The sequence below is a fragment of the Oncorhynchus mykiss genome, chromosome 1 (genome assembly GCF_013265735.2).
Source record: "Oncorhynchus mykiss isolate Arlee chromosome 1, USDA_OmykA_1.1, whole genome shotgun sequence".
In the NCBI taxonomy this organism is placed as follows: Eukaryota; Metazoa; Chordata; class Actinopteri; order Salmoniformes; family Salmonidae; genus Oncorhynchus; species Oncorhynchus mykiss.
The window spans coordinates 12,808,537-12,829,451 of NC_048565.1; the positions used below are offsets into that span (position 1 = coordinate 12,808,537).

Below are 20,915 nucleotides of genomic sequence, written 5' to 3' on the forward strand. Positions count from 1 at the left end.
CTACCGAGATGTTCAATCAGATTCAAGTCCACTCAAGGACGTGCCACTGAAAAACATCCCACCACCATGCTTCACCGTAGGGATGGTGCCAGGTTTAGTCCATACTTGACGCTTGGCATTCAGGCCAAAGAGTTGAATCTTGGTTTCATCAGACCAGAGAATCTTGTAAACTCCAAGTGGGCTATCATGTGCCTTTTACTGAGGAGTGGCTTCCGTCTGGTCACTCCACCATAAAGGCCATATTGGTGGAGTGCTGCAGAGATGGTTGTCCTTCTGGAAGGTTCACCCATCTCCACAGAGGAACTTTAGAGATCTGTCAAAGTGACCATCGGGTTCTTGATCACCTCCCTGACCAAGGCCCTTCTCCCCGACCAAGGCCCTTCTCCCCGGATTGCTCAGTTTGGCCGGGCAGCCAGCTCTAGGAAGAGTCTTAGTGGTTCAATGGGGACCTTCCATGACATTCTATAACCAGCACGAATATAAAATACATTTCAACTGTATTTTAATGTTACATGATCATGACTTTGTTGTGTCTTTACACAGGTCGGATGTCAATGACAAACATGGTATGGCTTGTGCATATATGGGCATGTTGTGCTACAGTATGGTGGAGGAGGATGTGGTGTGATATTGACACATTATCGGTCTCAACAGTGCTGCTGCACAAAGAAAGACCTTCAAGCAAAAAACCTTGAATTGCACACCAGAGGGACAGGGTCCAAACATGACTCATTTGTGACTTCATCAGTGTGATTTATGGTGAATTGTGGTTAGAATGCTATGAACAAGGCATGGGTCCTCAAAGGCTTGGCACTTACTGAAACACCTTTAAATTGTAGGGCTATTACATACTCACAATTGGACAAGTTAAGAGGGTTGAGACAAAGAAATTAGCCCAATGGACAATGCATGGCAAATAGCTCTCTCAATATGAGAAAATAAAAGTTAGTCCTCCAAGGAGCTTGAAGAGCATAATTATACATAATTATACATGGGAATTATGGGCATTTCATGTACAGTATTAACCAGAGCAGCCGTGCAATCAGTTGTCTTGGTGTAACCTTTTGGGAGGTTTCTGAATATTTGTAGTACCACCCTGTGACTGGTTTGAGTCACTGCATACAGAGTTACAAGTGCCTGCTGGGTAATATGTGGAGCAACATATTGTTATAAAATTATATACTTGATTTTTCACTCAAGTAAGTGCTGTACAGTACATTGGACAAATCAACAATGTCTTGCAGTTGCCTTTAAATGCATGATTTGGTCACAGTTATGCCAACCATACTGTTATTATTGTGCATTTAAAGACATGCTCTGGAACTTTGACATATACTAAGCATTTTTTAAACCTCCCGCTTTGGGCTGAATGTGTCAATTTGAATGCATGCACAATATATAAGTACGGTTTTAGCTCAGTTACACACAAAATCTCTAGTTGGTTTCCCCCACGTGGGCCAGCCACCTAGTAAGTGGAGTTCAACCAATGAGCTTCAGCCCCTCGCCATATTAGTGACAGCTAGCAAGAGGCAGATGATGCATCCACAGCAGAGAGCAATGACGTGGTGCACAAATGTGCACGTGACGTACTACGCATTTTTTAAATAATAAACTCAGCAAAAAAAGAAACGTCTTCTCACTGTCAACTGCGTTTATTTTCAGCAAACTTAACAAGTGTAAATATTTGTATGAACATACTGAGACATAAACTGAACAAGTTCCACAGACATGTGACTGACAGAAATTGAATAATGTGTCCTCGGTGTAACGCTCATTCCTTCAACGATAAACACAAATCCGACCATCACCCTTTGAGACAAAACCGCGACTCGTCAGTGAAGAGCACTTTTTGACAGGGTTTGTGCCCAAAGGCAATGTTGTTGCCGGTGATGTCTGGTGAGGACCTGCCTTACAACAGGCCTACAAGCCCTCAGTCCAGCCTCTCTCAGCCTATCGGGGACAGTCTGAGCACTGATGGAGGGATTGTGATTTCCTGGTGTAACTCGGGCAGTTGTTGTTTCCATCCTGTACCTGTCCCGCAGGTGTGATGTTCAGATGTACCGATCTTGTGCAGGTGTTGTTACACATGGTCTGCCACTGCTAGGACGATCAGCTGTCCGTCGTGTTTCCCCGTAGTGCTGTCTAAGCCGTCTCACAGTAAGGACATTGGAATTTATTGCCTTGGCCACATCTGCAGTCCTCATGCCTCCTTGCAGCATGCCTAAGGCATGTTCATGCAGATGAGCAGGGAATCTTTCTTTTGGTGTTTTCCAGAGTCAGTAGAAAGGCCTCTTTAGTGTCCAAAGTTTTCATAACTGTGACCTTAATTGCCTACCGTCTGTAAGCTGTTAGTGTCTTAACCGTTCCACAGGTGCATGTTCATTAATTGTTTATGGTTCATTGAACAAGTATGGGAAACAGTGTTTAAACCCTTTACAATGAAGATCTGTGAAGTTATTTGGATTTTTACGAATTATCTTTGAAAGACAGGGTCCTGACTGAAAAAGGGATGTTTCTTTTTTTGCTGAGTTTATAATAATATATGCCATTTATATGACAATTTTTGAGGACCACTTTTGGCTCGGGAGCACTACTTTCAGAACAACTGTCTAAAAAGTATACAAAATGACTGGAGAAACTCTTCATGGTGATGTTTTGTTAGTACATAAAGTATATGTATCGAAAGATAATGAATTCCAATATTACATACAGTTGAAGTCGGAAGTTTACATACACCTTAGCCAAATACATTTAAACTCAGTTTTTCACAATTCCTGACATTTAATCCAAGTAAAAATTCCCTGTCTTAGGTCAGTTAGGATCACCACTTTATTTTAAGAATGTGAAATGTCAGAATAATAGCAGGGAGAATGATTTATTTAAGCTTTTACCTCACATTCCCAGTGGGTCAGAAGTTTACATACTCTCAATTAGTATTTGGTAGCATTGCCTTTAAATTGCTTAACTTGGGTCTAACGTTTCAGGTAGCCTTCCACAAGCTTCCTACAATAAGTTGGGTGAATTTTGGCCCATTCCTCCTGACAGAGCTGGTGTAACTGAGTCGTGTTTGTAGGCCTCCTTGCTCACACACGTTTTTTCAGTTCTACCCACAAATGTTCTATAGGATTGAGGTCAGGGATTTGTGATGACCACTCCAATACCTTGACTTTGTTGTCCTTAAGCCATTTTGCCACAACGTTGGAAGTATGCTTGGGGTCATTGTCCATTTGGAAGACCCATTTGTGACCAAGCTTTAACTTCCTGACTGATGTCTTGAGATGTTGTTTCAATATATCCACAACATTTTTCTTCCTCATGATGCCATCTATTTTTTGAAGTGCACAAGTCCCTCTGTTTCCTGTTTCCTCCAACATCTTCACAAGGTACTTTGCTGTTGTTCTGGGATTGATTTGCACTTTCTGCACCAAAGTACATTCATCTTGAGGAGACAGAACGAGTCTCTTTCCTGAGTGGTATGACGGCTGCGTGGTCCCATGGTGTTTATACTTGCGTACTATTGTTTGTACAGATGAACGTGGTACCTTCAAGCGTTTGTAAATTGCTCCCAAGGATGAACCAGACTTGTGGAGGTCTACAAATTTTTTCTGAAGTCTTGGCTGATTTCTTTTGATTTTCCCATGATATCAAGCAGAGGCATTGAGTTTGAAGGTAGGCCTTGAAATACATCCACAGGTACACCTCCAATTGACTCAAATGATGTCAATAAGCCTATCAGAAGATTCTAAAGCCATGACTTAATTTCCTGGAATTTTCCAAGCTGTTTAAAGGCACTGTCAACTTAGTGTATGTGAACTTCTGACCCACTGGAATTGTGATACACTGAATTGTAAGTGAAATAATCTGTTTGTAAACAATTGTGGGAACAATTAATTGTGTCATGCACAAAGTAGATGTCCTAACCAACTTGCCAAAACTATAGTTTGTTAACAAGAAATTTGTGGAGTGGTTGAAAAATGAGTTTTAATGACTTCAACCTAAGTGTATGAAAACTTCAGACTTCAACTGTAGGTCCAAAGCACATAATAATAATGCCATCAGAAGCAATCAAATCAGTCACATGGTTAGCAGATGTTAATGCGAGTGTAGCGAAATGCTTGTGCTACTAGTTCCGACAGTGCAGTAATATCTAACAAGTGATCTAACAATTCAACAACAACTACCTTATACACACCATGTAAAGGGACGGAATAAGAATATGTACATATAAATATATGGATGAGCGATGGCTGAGCAGATAAATGGTATAAAATACAGTATATACATATGAGATGAGTAATGTAAGATATGTAAACATTATTAAAGTGGCATTATAGGGACTAGTGATTAATTTATTAAAGAGGCCAATGATTGAGTCTGTATTTAGGCAGCAGCCTCTCTGTGTTAGTGATGGCTGTTTAACTGTCTAATGGCCTTGAGAAAGAAGCTGTTTTTCAGTCTCTCGGTCCCAGCTTTGATGCACCTGTACTGACCTCGCCTTCTGGATGGTAACGAGGTTAACAGGCAGTGGCTCGGTGGTTGTTGTCCTCGATTATCTTTTTGGCCTTTCTGCAACAAAGGGTGCTGTAGGTGTTTTGGAGGACAGGTAGTTTGCCCCCGGTGATGCGTTGTGCAGACTGCACCACCCTCTGGAGAGCCTTGCGGTTGATGGCTGTGCAGTTGCTGTACCAGGCGGTGATACAGCCCGACAGGATGCTCTCAATTGTGCATCTGTAAAAGTTTGAGAGGGTTTTAGGTGACAAGACACATTTCTTCAGCCTCCTGAGATTGAAGAGAAGCTGTTGCAACTTCTTCACCACACTGTCTGTGTTGGTGTATTATTTCAGTTTGTCCGTGATGTGTACTCCAAGGAACTTAAAACTTTCCACCTTCTTCACTACTGTCTCGTCGATGTGGATAGTGGATAGGGGGGTGCTCCCTCTGCTGTTTCCTGAAGTCCACGATCATCTCCTTTGTTTTGTTGAGTGAGAGTCTGTTTTCCTGACACTACACTTTGAGTGCCCCAGTGTTGAGGATCAGCGAAGTGGAGATGTTGTTTCCTACCTTCACCACCTAGGGGCGGCCCGTCAGAAAGTCCAAGACCCAATTGCACAGGGCGGGGTTGAGACTCAGGGCCTTAAGCTTAATTATGAGCTTGGAGGTTACAATGGTGCTGAGCTGTACTCAATGAACAGAATTCTTACATAGGTATTCCTCTTGTACAGATAGGATAGGGCAGTGTGCAGTGTGATGGAGATCGCATCATCTGTGGACCTGTTGGGGCGGTATGCAAACTGAAGTGGGTCTTGGGTGGCAGGTAAGGTGGCAGTGGTATGATCATTGACTAGTCTCCCTAAGCCCTTCATGATGACAGAAGTGAATCCTATGGGGCGATAGTCTGTGTCCAATATGGACCTGAATTAGTATTTACCTCCATCTCTACTTGATCCTACACGGTTGTCTTCCCTGTCACCTTCCCTGCCTCTGTCTATCCATACTCCTCCAGTCACCCTGTATCCGTTCCTCTCTTCTTCTCTCGTCTATCTCTTGTCTTTCCTCCTCTTGTTGGTGTTCTTGTTGAGGATGTGTCTCAGGGTTCTGCTCATGTAGAAGGGTCTGTCTGCAGAGCCGTTGTTCACCTCCAGATCCACCACTGGGGACAGGAACACATAGCCAGTCACATACCACAGAAACTCTGTTAAATACCCCCATGTATTTAGAAAGTTGGGCCATTGCAGTTTCTGCATGACGTCACATTTAAATGACAACACAACATTCTATGGCATCAGTGGCAGCGCCCCATTAACATTACAAGGAGAATATTCAAATAATGACATGTATAGAATTAGAACAATATAAAACATTCTAAAAGCTGGCCGAACTAAATACAAGACTCTGTATACCCATAACCTACTGCTAAACATTCTGAAACGCAGTCATATACCTCAAATTCACTGTTATTGGAAATTCCTTCAAATTAATTTCAAATACCTAACTCAAGTTTAGATACTTACCCTCAAATCACTGTTTCATAAAAGTCCTCTTGATCCCAAACAAGACACCTCTGATTTCCTCAAACCCACTGTTTGATAACAGGCCTACCCCAAAAACTTGAATATCCCAAACCAACGATCAATTTATAATGTCATTAACCCTTAAATACAATATACAAATAAAATATACAAATTAGATATGAATCGCCTAGAAAAATTTGCTAATGAAATCATTCACATTTATTAAAAAAAAGATTTCACATTTTCATGGTGTCATTGATACAAAAAGAGTTATCCTGTACAAAAACATTAAATATCATTAGAACAGATGTGTGTTACAGTACCTAGTATTAAAAACCGCACTACTGCAGTTCTGCACTATTCCATATAAAAATACCAAAAATGGCTTTAACATCCTTTTACAAATGGTATTTCAAAAGGTTCTCGGTGGTAGATCGTAAAACCACAAAACAATAAAGAGGAACATTTCTCCATTTAGAACTAGGCACATTTACTAGCAACTGCAGTCGGAATCCCTGAAAGGTGTCAGGGTCCATTCAAATCATTCACCATGAGCATCAAATGTGTTCAGAAGTCTTGACCTCCCTGAGCCTACATTATAACTGTCACTTACAGTGTAAAACCAATATCTAGTGTTACACCTTACAGTGTAAAACCAATAACTAGTGATACACCTTACAGTGTAAAACCAATAACTAGTGTTACACCTTACAGTGTAAAACCAATAACTAGTGTTACACCTTACAGTGTAAAACCAATATCTAGTGATACACCTTACAGTGTAAAACCAATATCTAGTGTTACACCTTACAGTGTAAAACCAATAACTAGTGTTACACCTTACAGTGTAAAACCAATAACTAGTGTTACACCTTACAGTGTAAAACCAATATCTAGTGTTACACCTTACAGTGTAAAACCAATATCTAGTGATACACCTTACAGTGTAAAACCAATAACTAGTGATACACCTTACAGTGTAAAACCAATAACTAGTGTTACACCTTACAGTGTAAAACCAATATCTAGTGATACACCTTACAGTGTAAAACCAATAACTAGTGATACACCTTACAGTGTAAAACCAATAACTAGTGATACACCTTACAGTGTAAAACCAATAACTAGTGTTACACCTTACAGTGTAAAACAAATATCTAGTGATACACCTTACAGTGTAAAACCAATAACTAGTGATACACCTTACAGTGTAAAACCAATAACTAGTGATACACCTTACAGTGTAAAACCAATATCAAGTGTTACACCTTACAGTGTAAAACCAATAACTAGTGATACACCTTACAGTGTAAAACCAATAACTAGTGATACACCTTACAGTGTAAAACCAATATCTAGTGTTACACCTTACAGTGTAAAACCAATAACTAGTGATACACCTTACAGTGTAAAACCAACAACTAGTGATACACCTTACAGTGTAAAACCAATAACTAGTGATACACCTTACAGTGTAAAACCAATAACTAGTATTACACCTTACAGTGTAAAACCAATATCTAGTGTTACACCTTACAGTGTAAAACCAATATCTAGTGATACACCTTACAGTGTAAAACCAATAACTAGTGATACACCTTACAGTGTAAAACCAATAACTAGTGATACACCTTACAGTGTAAAACCAATAACTAGTGTTACACCTTACAGTGTAAAACCAATATCTAGTGTTACACCTTACAGTGTAAAACCAATATCTAGTGATACACCTTACAGTGTAAAACCAATAACTAGTGATACACCTTACAGTGTAAAACCAATAACTAGTGTTACACCTTACAGTGTAAAACCAATATCTAGTGATACACCTTACAGTGTAAAACCAATAACTAGTGATACACCTTACAGTGTAAAACCAATAACTAGTGATACACCTTACAGTGTAAAACCAATAACTAGTGTTACACCTTACAGTGTAAAACAAATATCTAGTGATACACCTTACAGTGTAAAACCAATAACTAGTGATACACCTTACAGTGTAAAACCAATAACTAGTGATACACCTTACAGTGTAAAACCAATATCAAGTGTTACACCTTACAGTGTAAAACCAATAACTAGTGATACACCTTACAGTGTAAAACCAATAACTAGTGATACACCTTACAGTGTAAAACCAATATCTAGTGTTACACCTTACAGTGTAAAACCAATAACTAGTGTTACACCTTACAGTGTAAAACCAATAACTAGTGATACACCTTACAGTGTAAAACCAACAACTAGTGATACACCTTACAGTGTAAAACCAATAACTAGTGATACACCTTACAGTGTAAAACCAATAACTAGTATTACACCTTACAGTGTAAAACCAATATCTAGTGTTACACCTTACAGTGTAAAACCAATATCTAGTGATACACCTTACAGTGTAAAACCAATAACTAGTGATACACCTTACAGTGTAAAACCAATAACTAGTGATACACCTTACAGTGTAAAACCAATAACTAGTGATACACCTTACAGTGTAAAACCAATAACTAGTGATACACCTTACAGTGTAAAACCAATATCTAGTGTTACACCTTACAGTGTAAAACCAATAACTAGTGATACACCTTACAGTGTAAAACCAATAACTAGTGTTACACCTTACAGTGTAAAACCAATATCTAGTGATACACCTTACAGTGTAAAACCAATATCTAGTGATACACCTTACAGTGTAAAACCAATAACTAGTGTTACACCTTACAGTGTAAAACCAAAACATCCTACAAGTGTCTGTAACCATGTAATTTGTATTAATTTATTTGACCTTTATTTAACTAGGCAAGTCAGTTAAGAACACATTCTTATTTTCAATAACAGCCTAGGAACAGTGGGTTAACTGCCTTGATCAGGGGCAGAACAACAGATTTTACCTTGTCAGCTTGGGGATTCAATCTTGCAACCTTTCAGTTACTAGTCCAATGCTCTAACCACTAGGCTACCTGCCGCCCCACAATTTAGGAGTATGTCCAGTTTATCTATCCGTAGCATTGCACATTAAGTTTTGAACTGTGTCTGTAGCAGCCAATAAATATGGTGGACCAAAAGTGCCTCTTCAACCAAAGACTAAACAGCCATTAAAATAATCATGCTAGACAGAAAAGCCACCTCAGGGTTATTTTCCAACACGAGAGCGCCTAAAAATAGCTCTGGGATGAAGTTTCCCCTTGGTACAGATCTAGGATCAGCTTCCCCAATCTGAACCTTAAACCATTGTTGAGGAAAATGCTAAACTGACCCAAGATCAGTGTCGAAGGGCAACTTCACCCTACACATGACCTTACATTACAGTACATGGAACCATTGCACAAACACAGTAGTGTCACATGGGGGCGCCTTTGCCTTGCATCACACCACAACCATCTGCAAAACTACACCAATTGCATCCGAAATACAGAGATCTCCTTCTGCAGTGTATGTGCCTCTTGCAGTGTATTGGGCTAATGGCAATTTCACCCACGTCCACTGTGCTGCTGCAGCGCTCTCTAAGTAAGGCAGAGGCCAGCAGAGTCTCGACACAACAAAGAAAGGGACAGAAGCACGGCAGAGAAAAAAGGCTAATATTAGAAGTATCAGCGGCGGTGCAGGCGGTGAGAGGGAGGAAGTTGAACAGAGCTCTGCCTCTTTCTAAACCCCACCCACATACACCACCCTCTTGGGTCCTGCCATGACCTGCCAAGGCCTTCCTGGTCAGTCCTGACCAGTCAGGTCACCTTCATTCATGAGTCCAGCCCAGCCATAAGACCCTGCTCTAGTATCCTCCAGAACACAATCACCCCCACACACAGACGCTGAATGGGTCAGTCCTTCGGTGTATCAAGTGTTCTGGCTATCAGGAGAAAGAGGTTCATTGTTTTGGCCTATCAGGAGAAAGAGGTTCAGTGTTGTGGCTTATCAGGAGAAAGAGGTTCAGTGTTGTGGCCTATCAGGAGGAAGCGTAGAGCTTGGAGCCCTGCTCTCTGCGGAGGATCCTGTGCAGTTGAGGGGACATGTAGAAGGGCTTGAGGGGCGAGCCGTCGTTCCTCTCCAGGTCTTCACCTGATCCAGGACCGACGGAAGACAAAGCATTGTCACAGAGGAGGAGAAAAGGAGGAAAGACGAGGAGGAGAGGAGAAGACAACGTATTAGGTAGGAAGGCAGAGAGAGAAAGAGAGAAAGAGAAAGGAGTTTGAGCCAAACGATTTAGAAAGCCAAGCAGGGAAATGAATTAGGAAAAAAAGTTGATATAGGTTTCAGTCAGTCAAAATGGCCAGTGCATTATAGCCAACTGCTTCAGTGATTAGTATGCAGCAGAGGAAAAGTTTGATAAATATAATGCATATAGCACAGATCCTATACAATAGTCTTCACTGCAAGAACATGCAATATAAATGATTGAATTAGTAAAACAATGGACAGTAGTGTAAAAAAATAAAAAAATCACACAGTGCAAGAATAACCTTTTTCTGTCTTATGAAAACAACTGTACACCGCTATTGATATAATAGAGAGCAGCATGAAGTAGAAATGAGGAAGTATTCAATTAGCTCACAACGCTGCAGTCAGTTCCAACACAAACCCTGGAGTGTACTCCCTCTGTGTATCATGTAAACACCGTCACACCCCAGACTGGCCATCATTTAAAAGAGATGAATGGTGTACTTACAGAAACAAAGGAATAAGGTGTCCACACACATAGCATAGACGTTGAAGAAGCCATGGGCGATCAGGTAGGATCCAAATATCACCGTCTGACAAATGGCAGAAAAGTTCAAGTCAGTAAGCACAATAAAGCTTACCGTATGCTTCCCAGTCAGTAAGCACAATAAAGCTTACCGTATGCTTCCCAGTCAGTAAGCACAATAAAGCTTACCGTATGCTTCCCAGTCAGTAAGCACAATAAAGCTTACCGCATGCTTCCCAGTCAGTAAGCACAATAAAGCTTACCGTATGCTTCCCAGTCAGTAAGCACAATAAAGCTTACCGTATGCTTCCCAGTCAGTAAGCACAATAAAGCTTACCGCATGCTTCCCAGTCAGTAAGCACAATAAAGCTTACCGTATGCTTCCCAGTCAGTAAGCACAATAAAGCTTACCGCATGCTTCCCAGTCAGTAAGCACAATAAAGCTTACCGTATGCTTCCCAGTCAGTAAGCACAATAAAGCTTACCGCATGCTTCCTAGTCAGTAAGCACAATAAAGCTTACCGTATGCTTCCCAGTCAGTAAGCACAATAAAGCTTACCGTATGCTTCCCAGTCAGTAAGCACAATAAAGCTTACCGTATGCTTCCCAGTCAAAACAGATTACGCATATATTATCACAAAATTATGTGACGTTTGTGTTATTTTTGGTTTTCGGGAGTTTTTGTTCCAGCTGTTTGTGCAGACAAAAACATTTCTTGAGGCAAGTCGAAGTTTAGTTGATTAGACAATAGTAATACTCCTAGTTGAAGTTTAGTTGATTAGACAATAGTAATACTCCTAGTTGAAGTTTAGTTGATTAGACAATAGTAATACTCCTAGTTGAAGTTTAGTTGATTAGACAATAGTAATACTCCTAGTTGAAGTTTAGTTGATTAGACAATAGTAATACTCCTAGTTGAAGTTTAGTTGATTAGACAATAGTAATACTCCTAGTCGGAGTGGGAACGTGAAGTGTTTGTCATTCAACGAGTGATGACTAGTTTTCATGCACATTTTTTCTGCACCAAACATCTCAGCTAAATGTAAAATTGTGCGAACAACATTAACATTGCTGTTTTTTTCTAGTTATTCAAGCGAATGTCTTTAGGGAGTATGAGAGCACAGAGGTCGCTTCGCCTAGCCAAGTTCGGCTACAAGCAAACAGATCCTACGTATGTGGGCACATTTATCAACAAGCAATGCTGACTCATATGATGTAAGTCTATTTCTTACCAGTAGGGGGACCCAGTAGTAATTTAGTGATGGCACCTCCTCTTGAATAACTGTAATCTTACGGGTGAAGAAGAAGAATGCTAGAACACCTGGGGGGGAAAACAATCGGAATCCTTAATAACAAAATAACAACCTGAGCAAACACTGACAAATGTACAATTAGTGTAACATATTATCTTTGGGTATTGTCTTTTAGAGAACGCCTCTGCCGAGTACGTTATGGTACTATTTTCCAGCGTGTGTTGTTTGTTTAGTCTTGTTCATGCATTGGGTAATTTTAACATCAGCCCTCATAGTTAAACATACCACAAGGTTATCACCAGTGTGTGGGAAAGGGAACTCACCAACACTCCCTGAAATAAGCACTTTTCCCAAGAAGAGGAGAAAGTCTGTCACCTTATCCAGCACTGCCACCCTACAGAGGAGACACCTCATTGGAGGAGCCCAGAGGCCCAGAGAGAGACAGTCACCACCATGAAAGACAGACAGACACAAAAAAACTGTCCGAGGGACAGACAATCAAACGAACCGATACAAAAGACCTTGTCTTACCTTACTACGTTCCTCATCAGGAGGAAGAAAGCATCTTTGGCCGAAGTGCAGAAGCTCTTTCCATATATCGCCATCTAGGGTGAGAAATTCAAAGTAAGACCATGTTATTCACGATTCCAACACTTTCTGTGAGATGGTTATCAAATAGCATGATCACAATAGTAATGGGTGTACTAACTACTGAAATGCCTCAAAGGTACTGGATGGATGGTATTGAAAAATGTTTTGACTGAAACTACTCAGACTCACCATGATGTAGGCGTTTCTGTTCATGAACTTGATGAAATGTTCCAGGCACCAGAAGCAGCATTTGAGACAGCAAATCAGGAAGCGGGCAAAAGCATTGTGAGCACCTGAAAAATACATGATGATCATCTTCAAGAAAACATGCCATATAAATATACAGTACTGTATGTAAACATACAAAAGGCAGTGGGTTAAGTACGAGCAGAAAACCCACCTTTGAGTTTGTGATCCAGATACTCTAGAACGATGCGAAACATCTGCACAAAGGCCAGGATCAGAGAGCCAAATGCCAGAGAGCCTGTGTGGTACCTGGGAGATACACAATACACTGTATTACTAATACAAAATAGAGCTGTATATCCACCACACACACATACACACACTTCCCCCTTCCCATCATAGGTGTAAAACCCTCAACACACGTAGGACCAGTTTCCTCACAGATGATGTCTCATCTTGGATTTAAAGGCTTAATGGAGAATCTGAAATAGTTTATTAGTGCAGTACTATGATAACTCCCTTAGGGAATATCTCTCGAAGCAAGATGTGCCATTATAAACTATACTGAACAAAAATATAAAAGCAAAATGCAACAATTTCAACAACTTTACTGAGGAAATCAGTCAATTTAAATAAAGAAATTAGGCCCTAATCTATGGATTTCACATGACTGGGAATACAGATATGCATATGTTGGTCACAGATACCTTAAAAAAAGGTAGGGGCGTGGATCAGAAAACCAGTCCGTATCTGGTGTGACCAGTATTTTCCTCATGCAGCGTGACATTTCCTTCGCATAGAGATGATCAGGCTGTTGATTGTGGCCTGTGGAATGTTATCCCACTCTTCTTCAATGCCTATGTGAAGTTGCTGGATATTGACGGGAAATGGAACACGCTGTTGTACACGTCGACCTAGAGCATCCCAAACTGGATCAATTGGTGACATGTCTGGTGAGTATGCAGACCATGGAAAAACTGGGACATTTTCATCTTTCAGCAATTGTGAACAGATCCTTGCGACATGGGGCTGTGCATTGTCATGCTGAAACATGAGGTGATGGCGGTGGATGAATGCCACAACAATGGGCCTCAGGAGCTCGTCACGGTATCTCTGTGCATTCAAATTGTCATCGATAAAATGCAATTGTGTTCATTGTCTGTAGCTTATGCCTGCCCATACCATAACACCACTGTCACCATGGGGCACAACATTGACATCAGCAAACCGCTCACCCACACAACGCCATACACGTGGTCTGCGGTTGTGAGGCCAGTTGGACGTATTGTCAAATTCTCTAAAACAACGTTGGAGGCGGCTTATGGTAGAGAATTGAACACTAAACTCTCTGGCAACAGCTCTGGTGGACATTCCTGCAGCCAGCATACCATTTGCACAGTCCCTCAAAACTAGAGACATCTGTGGCATTGCATAGTGAAAAAACTGCACATTTTAGTGGCCTTTTATTGTACCCAGCACATGTGTAATGATCATGCTGTTTAATCAGTTTATTGACATGCCACACCGGTCAGCTGGATGGACTAATTTAGCAAACAAAAATTGCTCACTAACAGGGATGTAAACAAATTTGCATATGGAACATTTCTGGGATCTTTTATTTCAGCTCATGAAACATCGGACCAACACTTTCCATGTTAGTTCATATTTTTGTTCAGTGTCCAACTCAACACCATCTTCACCTTCCTTATGCGTTAAAAACCTATATATGACTGAGACAGCCTACCGTACAGCCCTGCTAAAGGAGGAAAACAAGGGACATGATGGTATGTCTTGGGGCTTCCTCAAGGCCCAGTAGTAGGAAGCGAAGGCCCCGGCCAGGGTGCACTGTCCCAGGGCGATGGTAAAGTTGACCAGCCACAGGAACACCAGCAGGTTGCACAGCTGCAGCACAAAGATGTAGTGGTGGTAGAGGCTCTCGCCGCCGTAAAAGGCAAAGGTGCACTGGGAGCCCGGGCACACCATGGTCACGTTGGTCTGACTGAATTTCTGGGGAGAGATAGGGGTAAGTTATTGGGTTAGAAGGAAATCGCACCCTATTCTCTATTTACTTCTGGCCAGAGTTTATAATGGCACACTATTCCCTATACTGTTCACTACCTTTGGCCAGAGGTCAGTTAAGATCAAATCAAATCAAATTTTATTTGTCACATACACATGGTTAGCAGATGTTAATGCGAGTGTAGCGAAATGCCCTGAAATGCTCACCACTTTAATTTAAGAATGTGAAATATCAGAATAATAGTAGAGAGAATGATTTACTTCAGCTTTTCTTTCTTTCATCACATTCCCAGTGGGTCAGAAGTTTACATACACTCAATTAGTATCTGGTAGCATTGCCTATAAATTGTTTAACTTGGGTAAAAAAAAATTCAGGTAGTCTTCCACAAGCTTTCCACAATAATTTGGGTGATTTTTGGCCCATTCTTCCTGGCAGAGCTGGTGTAACAGAGTCAGGTTTGTAGGCCTCATTGCTCGCACACCCTTTTTCAGTTCTGCCCACAAATCTTCTATAGGTTTGAGGTCAGGGCTTTGTGATGGCCACTCCAATACCCTGACTTTGTTGTCCTGAAGTCATTTTGCCACAACTTTGGAAGTATGCTTGGGGTCATTGTCCATTTGGAAGACCCATTTGTGACTAAGCTTTAACTTCCTGACTGATGTCTTGAGTTGTTGCTTTAATATATCCACATAATTTTCCACCCTCATGATGCCATCTATTTTGTGAAGTGCACCAGTCCCTGCTACAGCAAAGCACCCCCACAACATGATGCTGCCACCACCGTGCTTTATGGTTGGGATGATGTTCTTTGGCTTGCAAGCCTCCCCCTTTTTCCTCTAATCATAACGATGTTCATTATGTTCAAACAGTTATATTTTTGTTTCATCAGACCAGAGGACATTTCTCCTTACTTCCTTGCTGAGCAGCCTTTCAGGTTATGTCGATATAGGACTCGTTTACCTGTGAATATAGAAACTTTTGTACCTGTTTCCGCCAGCATCTTCACAAGGTCCTTTGCTGTTGTTCTGGGATTGATTTGCACTTTTCGCACACAAAGTATGTTCATCTCAAGGAGACAGAACGCATCTCCTTCCTGAGTGGTATGATGGCTGCGTGGTCCCATAGTGTTTATACTTGCATACTATTATTTGTACAGATGAACGTGGTACCTTCAGGCGTTTCGAAATTGCTCCCAAGGATGAACCAGACTTGTGGAGGTCTATAATTTTTTTCTGAGGTCTTAGCTGATTTCTTTTGAGTTTCCCATGATGTCAAGCAAAGAGGCACTGAGTTTGAAGGTAGGTCTAGAAATACATCCACAGGTACACCTCCAATTGACTCGAATTATGTCAATAAGGCTATCAGAAGCTTCTAAAGCCATGACATCATTTTCTGGAATTTTCAAAGCTGTTTAAAGGCACAGTCAACTTAGTGTATGTAAACTTCTGACCCACTGGAATTGTGATACAGTGAATTATAAGGGAAATAATCTGTCTGTAAACAATTGTTGGAAAACTGACTTGTATCATGTGGAAAGTAGATGTCCTAACCGACTTGTCAAAACTATAGTTTGTTAACAAGAAATTTGTGGAGTGGTTGAAAAACGAGTTTTATTGACTCCAACCTAAGTGTATGTAAACTTCTGACTTCAACTGTATCCACAGCTGGGTGATTTGTAACGCTGCCAAGCACACTGAGTTGAATTTCAATAAGCTGCTCTAATTCAGGGTTTCAAGGCCAATAACATACAGTATTATAGGAGTGTGCAATACAGCAATAACGTCAATGTGACAAAGAGGAAGACAGTAAAAAGAAAAGCCAACCTCTGGATCACAGGTGAGGTTGGCATACATGCATTTGTCCTGCGTCGACATGACCTTGTAGACAGCATCACCAGATGACGCTAAGAAGCTGAGGGCAAAACCAGTCAAGGGCAACACAGAGCAGTGATAAGCAGTGATAAGAAACAAAATGTGTGCCTGCCTATAAGCCATCTACATTGGGATTTCCACTACGGGTTCAGCAGTTTCAATAGGTTCAATTCATCCAGTCTTTATCTCTATGATGCCATTGGTGACAGTTCAGGATGCTTCACGTGTAGCTACAATGGGCAATGCTGCATGTAAAGCTAACTGTGTAAAAGTGTACACACACAGTGAGGACGAGGCTGAGAAGACCTACATAGAGAGGATACACAGCAATGACTGCCCAGTACGCTATGCAGATGGCCAGCAGCACAAAAGTGATGATCGGGTAGAAGAGAGTGGACATGATGTAACCAATGGCCCTGGAGAAAAGAGAGAGACAGAGAAAGGGGGAGAAAAGTTTGAACTCACAGATGCTGGTTTCATTGGAAGTGACACAACAAGATGTCTGACTTAATCTCCTGAGTGAAGAACACGACTTACCTGCTCCCCTCCTTCAGCAGAGCGATGGCGATACGTACTCTCCTCCTCAGGAATATCAGGATTACTATGATGACCGCCTCAATGACTGATAGGGAGATCACTGCAATACAAATTATTACTGTTGAGTAGAAAAATCTATGTTCCTTTACAGCAGAGGTGGACAACAACAACAACAAATCGATCCTCTCAGGCCACAGCATCTCCTGGGATTTGCAAAATTAATTTAAACAATATCAGGTTTAATTTGGTATTTTATGTAAATTCAGGGCCTGTCTATAAAAGAGACCTTGGTCTCAGTATGACTCTCTGATCAAATAAAAGTTAAATAAAAATAAATCAATAAAATACAGTTAACAGGAAGGCCTACGGTTTCCCTGCTCTAAATCATTGGCTGATTGAGAAATAAGAACAAAACCAGCAGACACACCCAACTGCTTCCCTAGCAACTTAGAGAGACCCTGCACATTGTGACACCTTTCTGGTTATCACCTTTTTCAGCAAAACAGATCTTCCAAAGGTGGGGGGGTGGCTATCTTCACCAAGAATCACCTTCCGTTCTCGATTGTCTCCACCAAGTCTGTCCCCAAACAATTTGATTTGCTGGTTTTTTGATCTCCATCAGCACCGACCTGTACCCTACCTGCCCTAAGCTCTCTCCTGGCCCCTTACACTAAGTCTGAATTTGTCCTGCTAGGTGACCTCAACTGGGACATGCTTAAACCACCTGACTAAGTCCTAAATCAATGGGACTCCCTAAATCATTCTCAGATTATTACCAATCCCACAAGGTATGACTCCAAACACCCAGAAAAGGCTACTCTCCTCGATGTTATCCCCACAAATAATCCCCTCTGTCGAAGACGCTTGGACCTTCTTTTTTGATATTTTCAGTGGTATTGTTAACAACCACACCCCATAAAATTCTAATTAAAAACAGTTTCAGCCCCTGGTTCAACCGTGATCTTTTTTTTCTTATTATTTAACCTTTATTTAACTAGGAAAGTCAGTTAAGAACAAATTGTTATTTTCAATGACGGCTTAGGAACAGTGGGTTAACTGCCTTGTTCAGTGCCAGAATGACAGATTTTTACCATGTCAGCTTGGGGATTCGATCTAGCAACCTTTCGGTTACTGGCCCAACGCTCTAACCAATAGGTTACCTGCCGCACCAAAATTACTCCACCTCAAGAATTGCATTTGGCGAAAGGCTCTGCACACGCATACTCAGGCTGACTGGCTATCGTTCAGGAAAATGAGAAATAAGTGCATTCAGGCTATCCGGAAGGCCAAAGTTATTTACTTTAAGGAGCAGTTCTCTCTCTGTGGGTCTAACCCCAAGAAGATCTGGAAAATGGTTAAAGACCTGGAGAATAATCCCTCCTCCTCACAGCTGCCCATGTCCCTTAATATTGATGGTGTGGTTGTTACAGACAAGAAGCACATGGCTGAGCTCTTTAATCACCACTTCAGGACCAAGTCAGGATTCCTATTTGACTCAGCCATGCCTCCTTGCCGGTCCAACATTTCCACATCTCCCACCCCTTCTAATGCAACCATCCCCGATGCTCCTCCCTCTTTTTCACCTGCCCTGATACAAAGTTTCTCCCATCAGGCAGTCACTGACTGCAAGGTGCTAAAGGAGCTCTTTAAACTTGACCCCCAAAAAACATCTGGGTCATCGCCAGGCTTATCTTAAACCTTTTTAACCTGTCTCTCTTTTCTGGGGAGGTTCCCATTGCTTGGAAGGCAGCCACAGTTCGTCCTTTATCTAAAGGGGGAGATCAAGCTGATCCTAACTGTTATAGGTCTATATCTATGTTGCCCTGTTTATCAAAAGTGTTGGAAAAACTTGTCAATAGTCAACTGACTGGCTTTCTTGATGTCTATAGTATCCTCTCGGGTATGCAATCTGGTTTCCGCTCAGGTTATGGATGTGTCACTGCAACCTTAAAGGTCCTCGATTATGTCACCATTACCCTTGATTCTAAGCAATATTGTGCTGCTATTTTTATTGACTTGGCCAAAGCTTTTGATACAGTAGACCATTCCATTCTTGTGGGCCGGCTAAGGAGTACTGGTGTCTCTGAGGGCTCTTTGGCCTAGTTTGCTAACTACCTCTCTCAAAGAGTGCAGTGTATAAAGTGAGAAAATCTGCTGTCTCAGCCACTGCCTGTCACCAGGGGTGTACCCCAATGCTCGATCCTAGGCCCCACTCTCTTCTCAATTTACTTCAACATGATAGCTCAGGCAGTAGGAAGCTCTCTCATCCATTTATATGCAGATGATACAGTCTTATACTCAGCTGGCCCCTCCCCGGATTATGTGTTAAATGCTCTACAACAAAGCTTTCTTAGTCTCCAACAAGCTTTCTCTACCCTTAACTTTGTTCTGGACACCTCCAAAACAAAGGTCATGTGATTGGGTAAGAAGAATTCCCCTCCTCCCACAGGTGTTATTACTACCTCTGAAGGTTTAGAGCTTGAGGTAGTCACCTCATACAAGTACTTGGGAGTATGGCTAGACAGTACACTGTCCTTCTCTCAGCACATATCAAAGCTGCAGCCTAAAGTTACATCTAGACTTGAGTTCCTCTATCGTAATGGCTCCTCTTTCACCCCAGCTGCCAAACTAACTCTGATTCAGATTACCATCCTGCCCATACTAGATTACGGAGACATCATTTATAGACCGGCAGATAAGGGTGCTCTCGAGCGGCTAGATATGCTTTACCATTCGGCCATCAGATTGGTCACCAATGCTCCTTATAGGACACATCACTGCACTCTATACTCCTCTGTAAACTGGTCATCTCTGTATACCCGTCGCAAGACCCACTTGTTGATGCTTTTATATAAAACCCTCTTAGGCCTCACTCCCCCACATTCTGAGATATCTACTACAGCCCTCATCCTCCACAAACAACACCCGTTCTGCCAGTCACATTCTGTTAAAGGTCCCCAAAGCACACACATTCCTGGGTCGCTCCTCTTTTCAGTTCGCTGCAGCTAGCGACCGGAATGAGCTGCAACAAACACACAAACTGGACAGTTTTATCGCAATCTCTTATTTCAAAGACTCAATCATGGACGCTCTTACTGACAGTTGTGGCTGCTTATTGTGATGTGTTGTTGTATCTACCTTCCTGCCCTTTGTGCTGTTGTCTGTGCCCAGTAATGTTTGAACCATGTTTTGTGCTGCTACCATGTTGTTGTTGTGTTGTGTTGCTACTATGCTCTCTCTTTATGTAGCATTGTTGTCTCTCTTGCTGTGATGTGTTTTGTCCTATATTTATGCTTTATTTTTAATCCCAGGCCCCCATCGCCGCAGGAGGCCTTTTGCCTTTTGGCAGGCCATCATTGTAAATAAGAATTTGTTCTTAACTGACTTGCCTAGTTAAATAAAGGTTCAATAAAATAAATAAATAAATAGTATCCCCCTGTGCTTAAATAGAGGGATGGTCACTCACTCAAGATGAGCCAGGTTTGACTGAGCTGCAGGTAAACCCTGAAGTCTGTCTGAAAGCCGATGTCAGAGATGGTGACATCACCATCACTGTGTGGCTTCCCTCTCAGTGTACTGAACTCCCAGTAGCAGTGCCAGATCCCTGAAGGAGAGAGAGAGAGAGAGAGAGAGAGAGAGAGAGAGAGAGAGAGAGAGCGAGAGAGAGAGAGAGAGAGAGAGAGAGAGAGAGAGAGAGAGAGAGAGAGAGAGAGAGAGAGAGAGAGAGAGAGAGAGAGAGAGAGAGAGAGAGAGGGAAAAAAA

The 20,915-nt window shown here is 41.6% G+C and overlaps 1 protein-coding gene across 4 annotated transcripts in view; it reads right to left on the reverse strand.

The window, feature by feature from the left end:
* Positions 1-4,873: 4,873 nt before the first annotated feature.
* Positions 4,874-20,915, reverse strand: part of LOC110537194 (choline transporter-like protein 5-B) — a 93,221-nt gene continuing 77,179 nt past the window's right edge. The window contains exons 11-23 of one of the 4 annotated variants that reach the window (XR_005036075.1): positions 20,620-20,757; positions 17,154-17,253; positions 16,940-17,032; positions 16,569-16,656; positions 14,470-14,732; positions 12,940-13,034; positions 12,729-12,832; positions 12,480-12,553; positions 12,272-12,342; positions 11,928-12,016; positions 10,678-10,762; positions 8,732-10,070; positions 6,206-8,698 (exon numbers count right to left, since the gene is read on the reverse strand). Coding sequence is in view for 2 of the 4 variants with exons in the window: in XM_036944236.1 (XP_036800131.1) it covers positions 5,538-5,650; positions 10,678-10,762; positions 11,928-12,016; positions 12,272-12,342; positions 12,480-12,553; positions 12,729-12,832; positions 12,940-13,034; positions 14,470-14,732; positions 16,569-16,656; positions 16,940-17,032; positions 17,154-17,253; positions 20,620-20,757 (1,313 nt within the window). In the remaining 2 variants the exon portion in view is untranslated. Of the gene's footprint in view, positions 5,651-6,205; positions 10,071-10,677; positions 10,763-11,927; positions 12,017-12,271; positions 12,343-12,479; positions 12,554-12,728; positions 12,833-12,939; positions 13,035-14,469; positions 14,733-16,568; positions 16,657-16,939; positions 17,033-17,153; positions 17,254-20,619; positions 20,758-20,915 lie in introns of those variants that run through there. The other 3 variants (XR_005036077.1, XM_036944236.1, XM_036944149.1) reach the window with 3 other exon arrangements.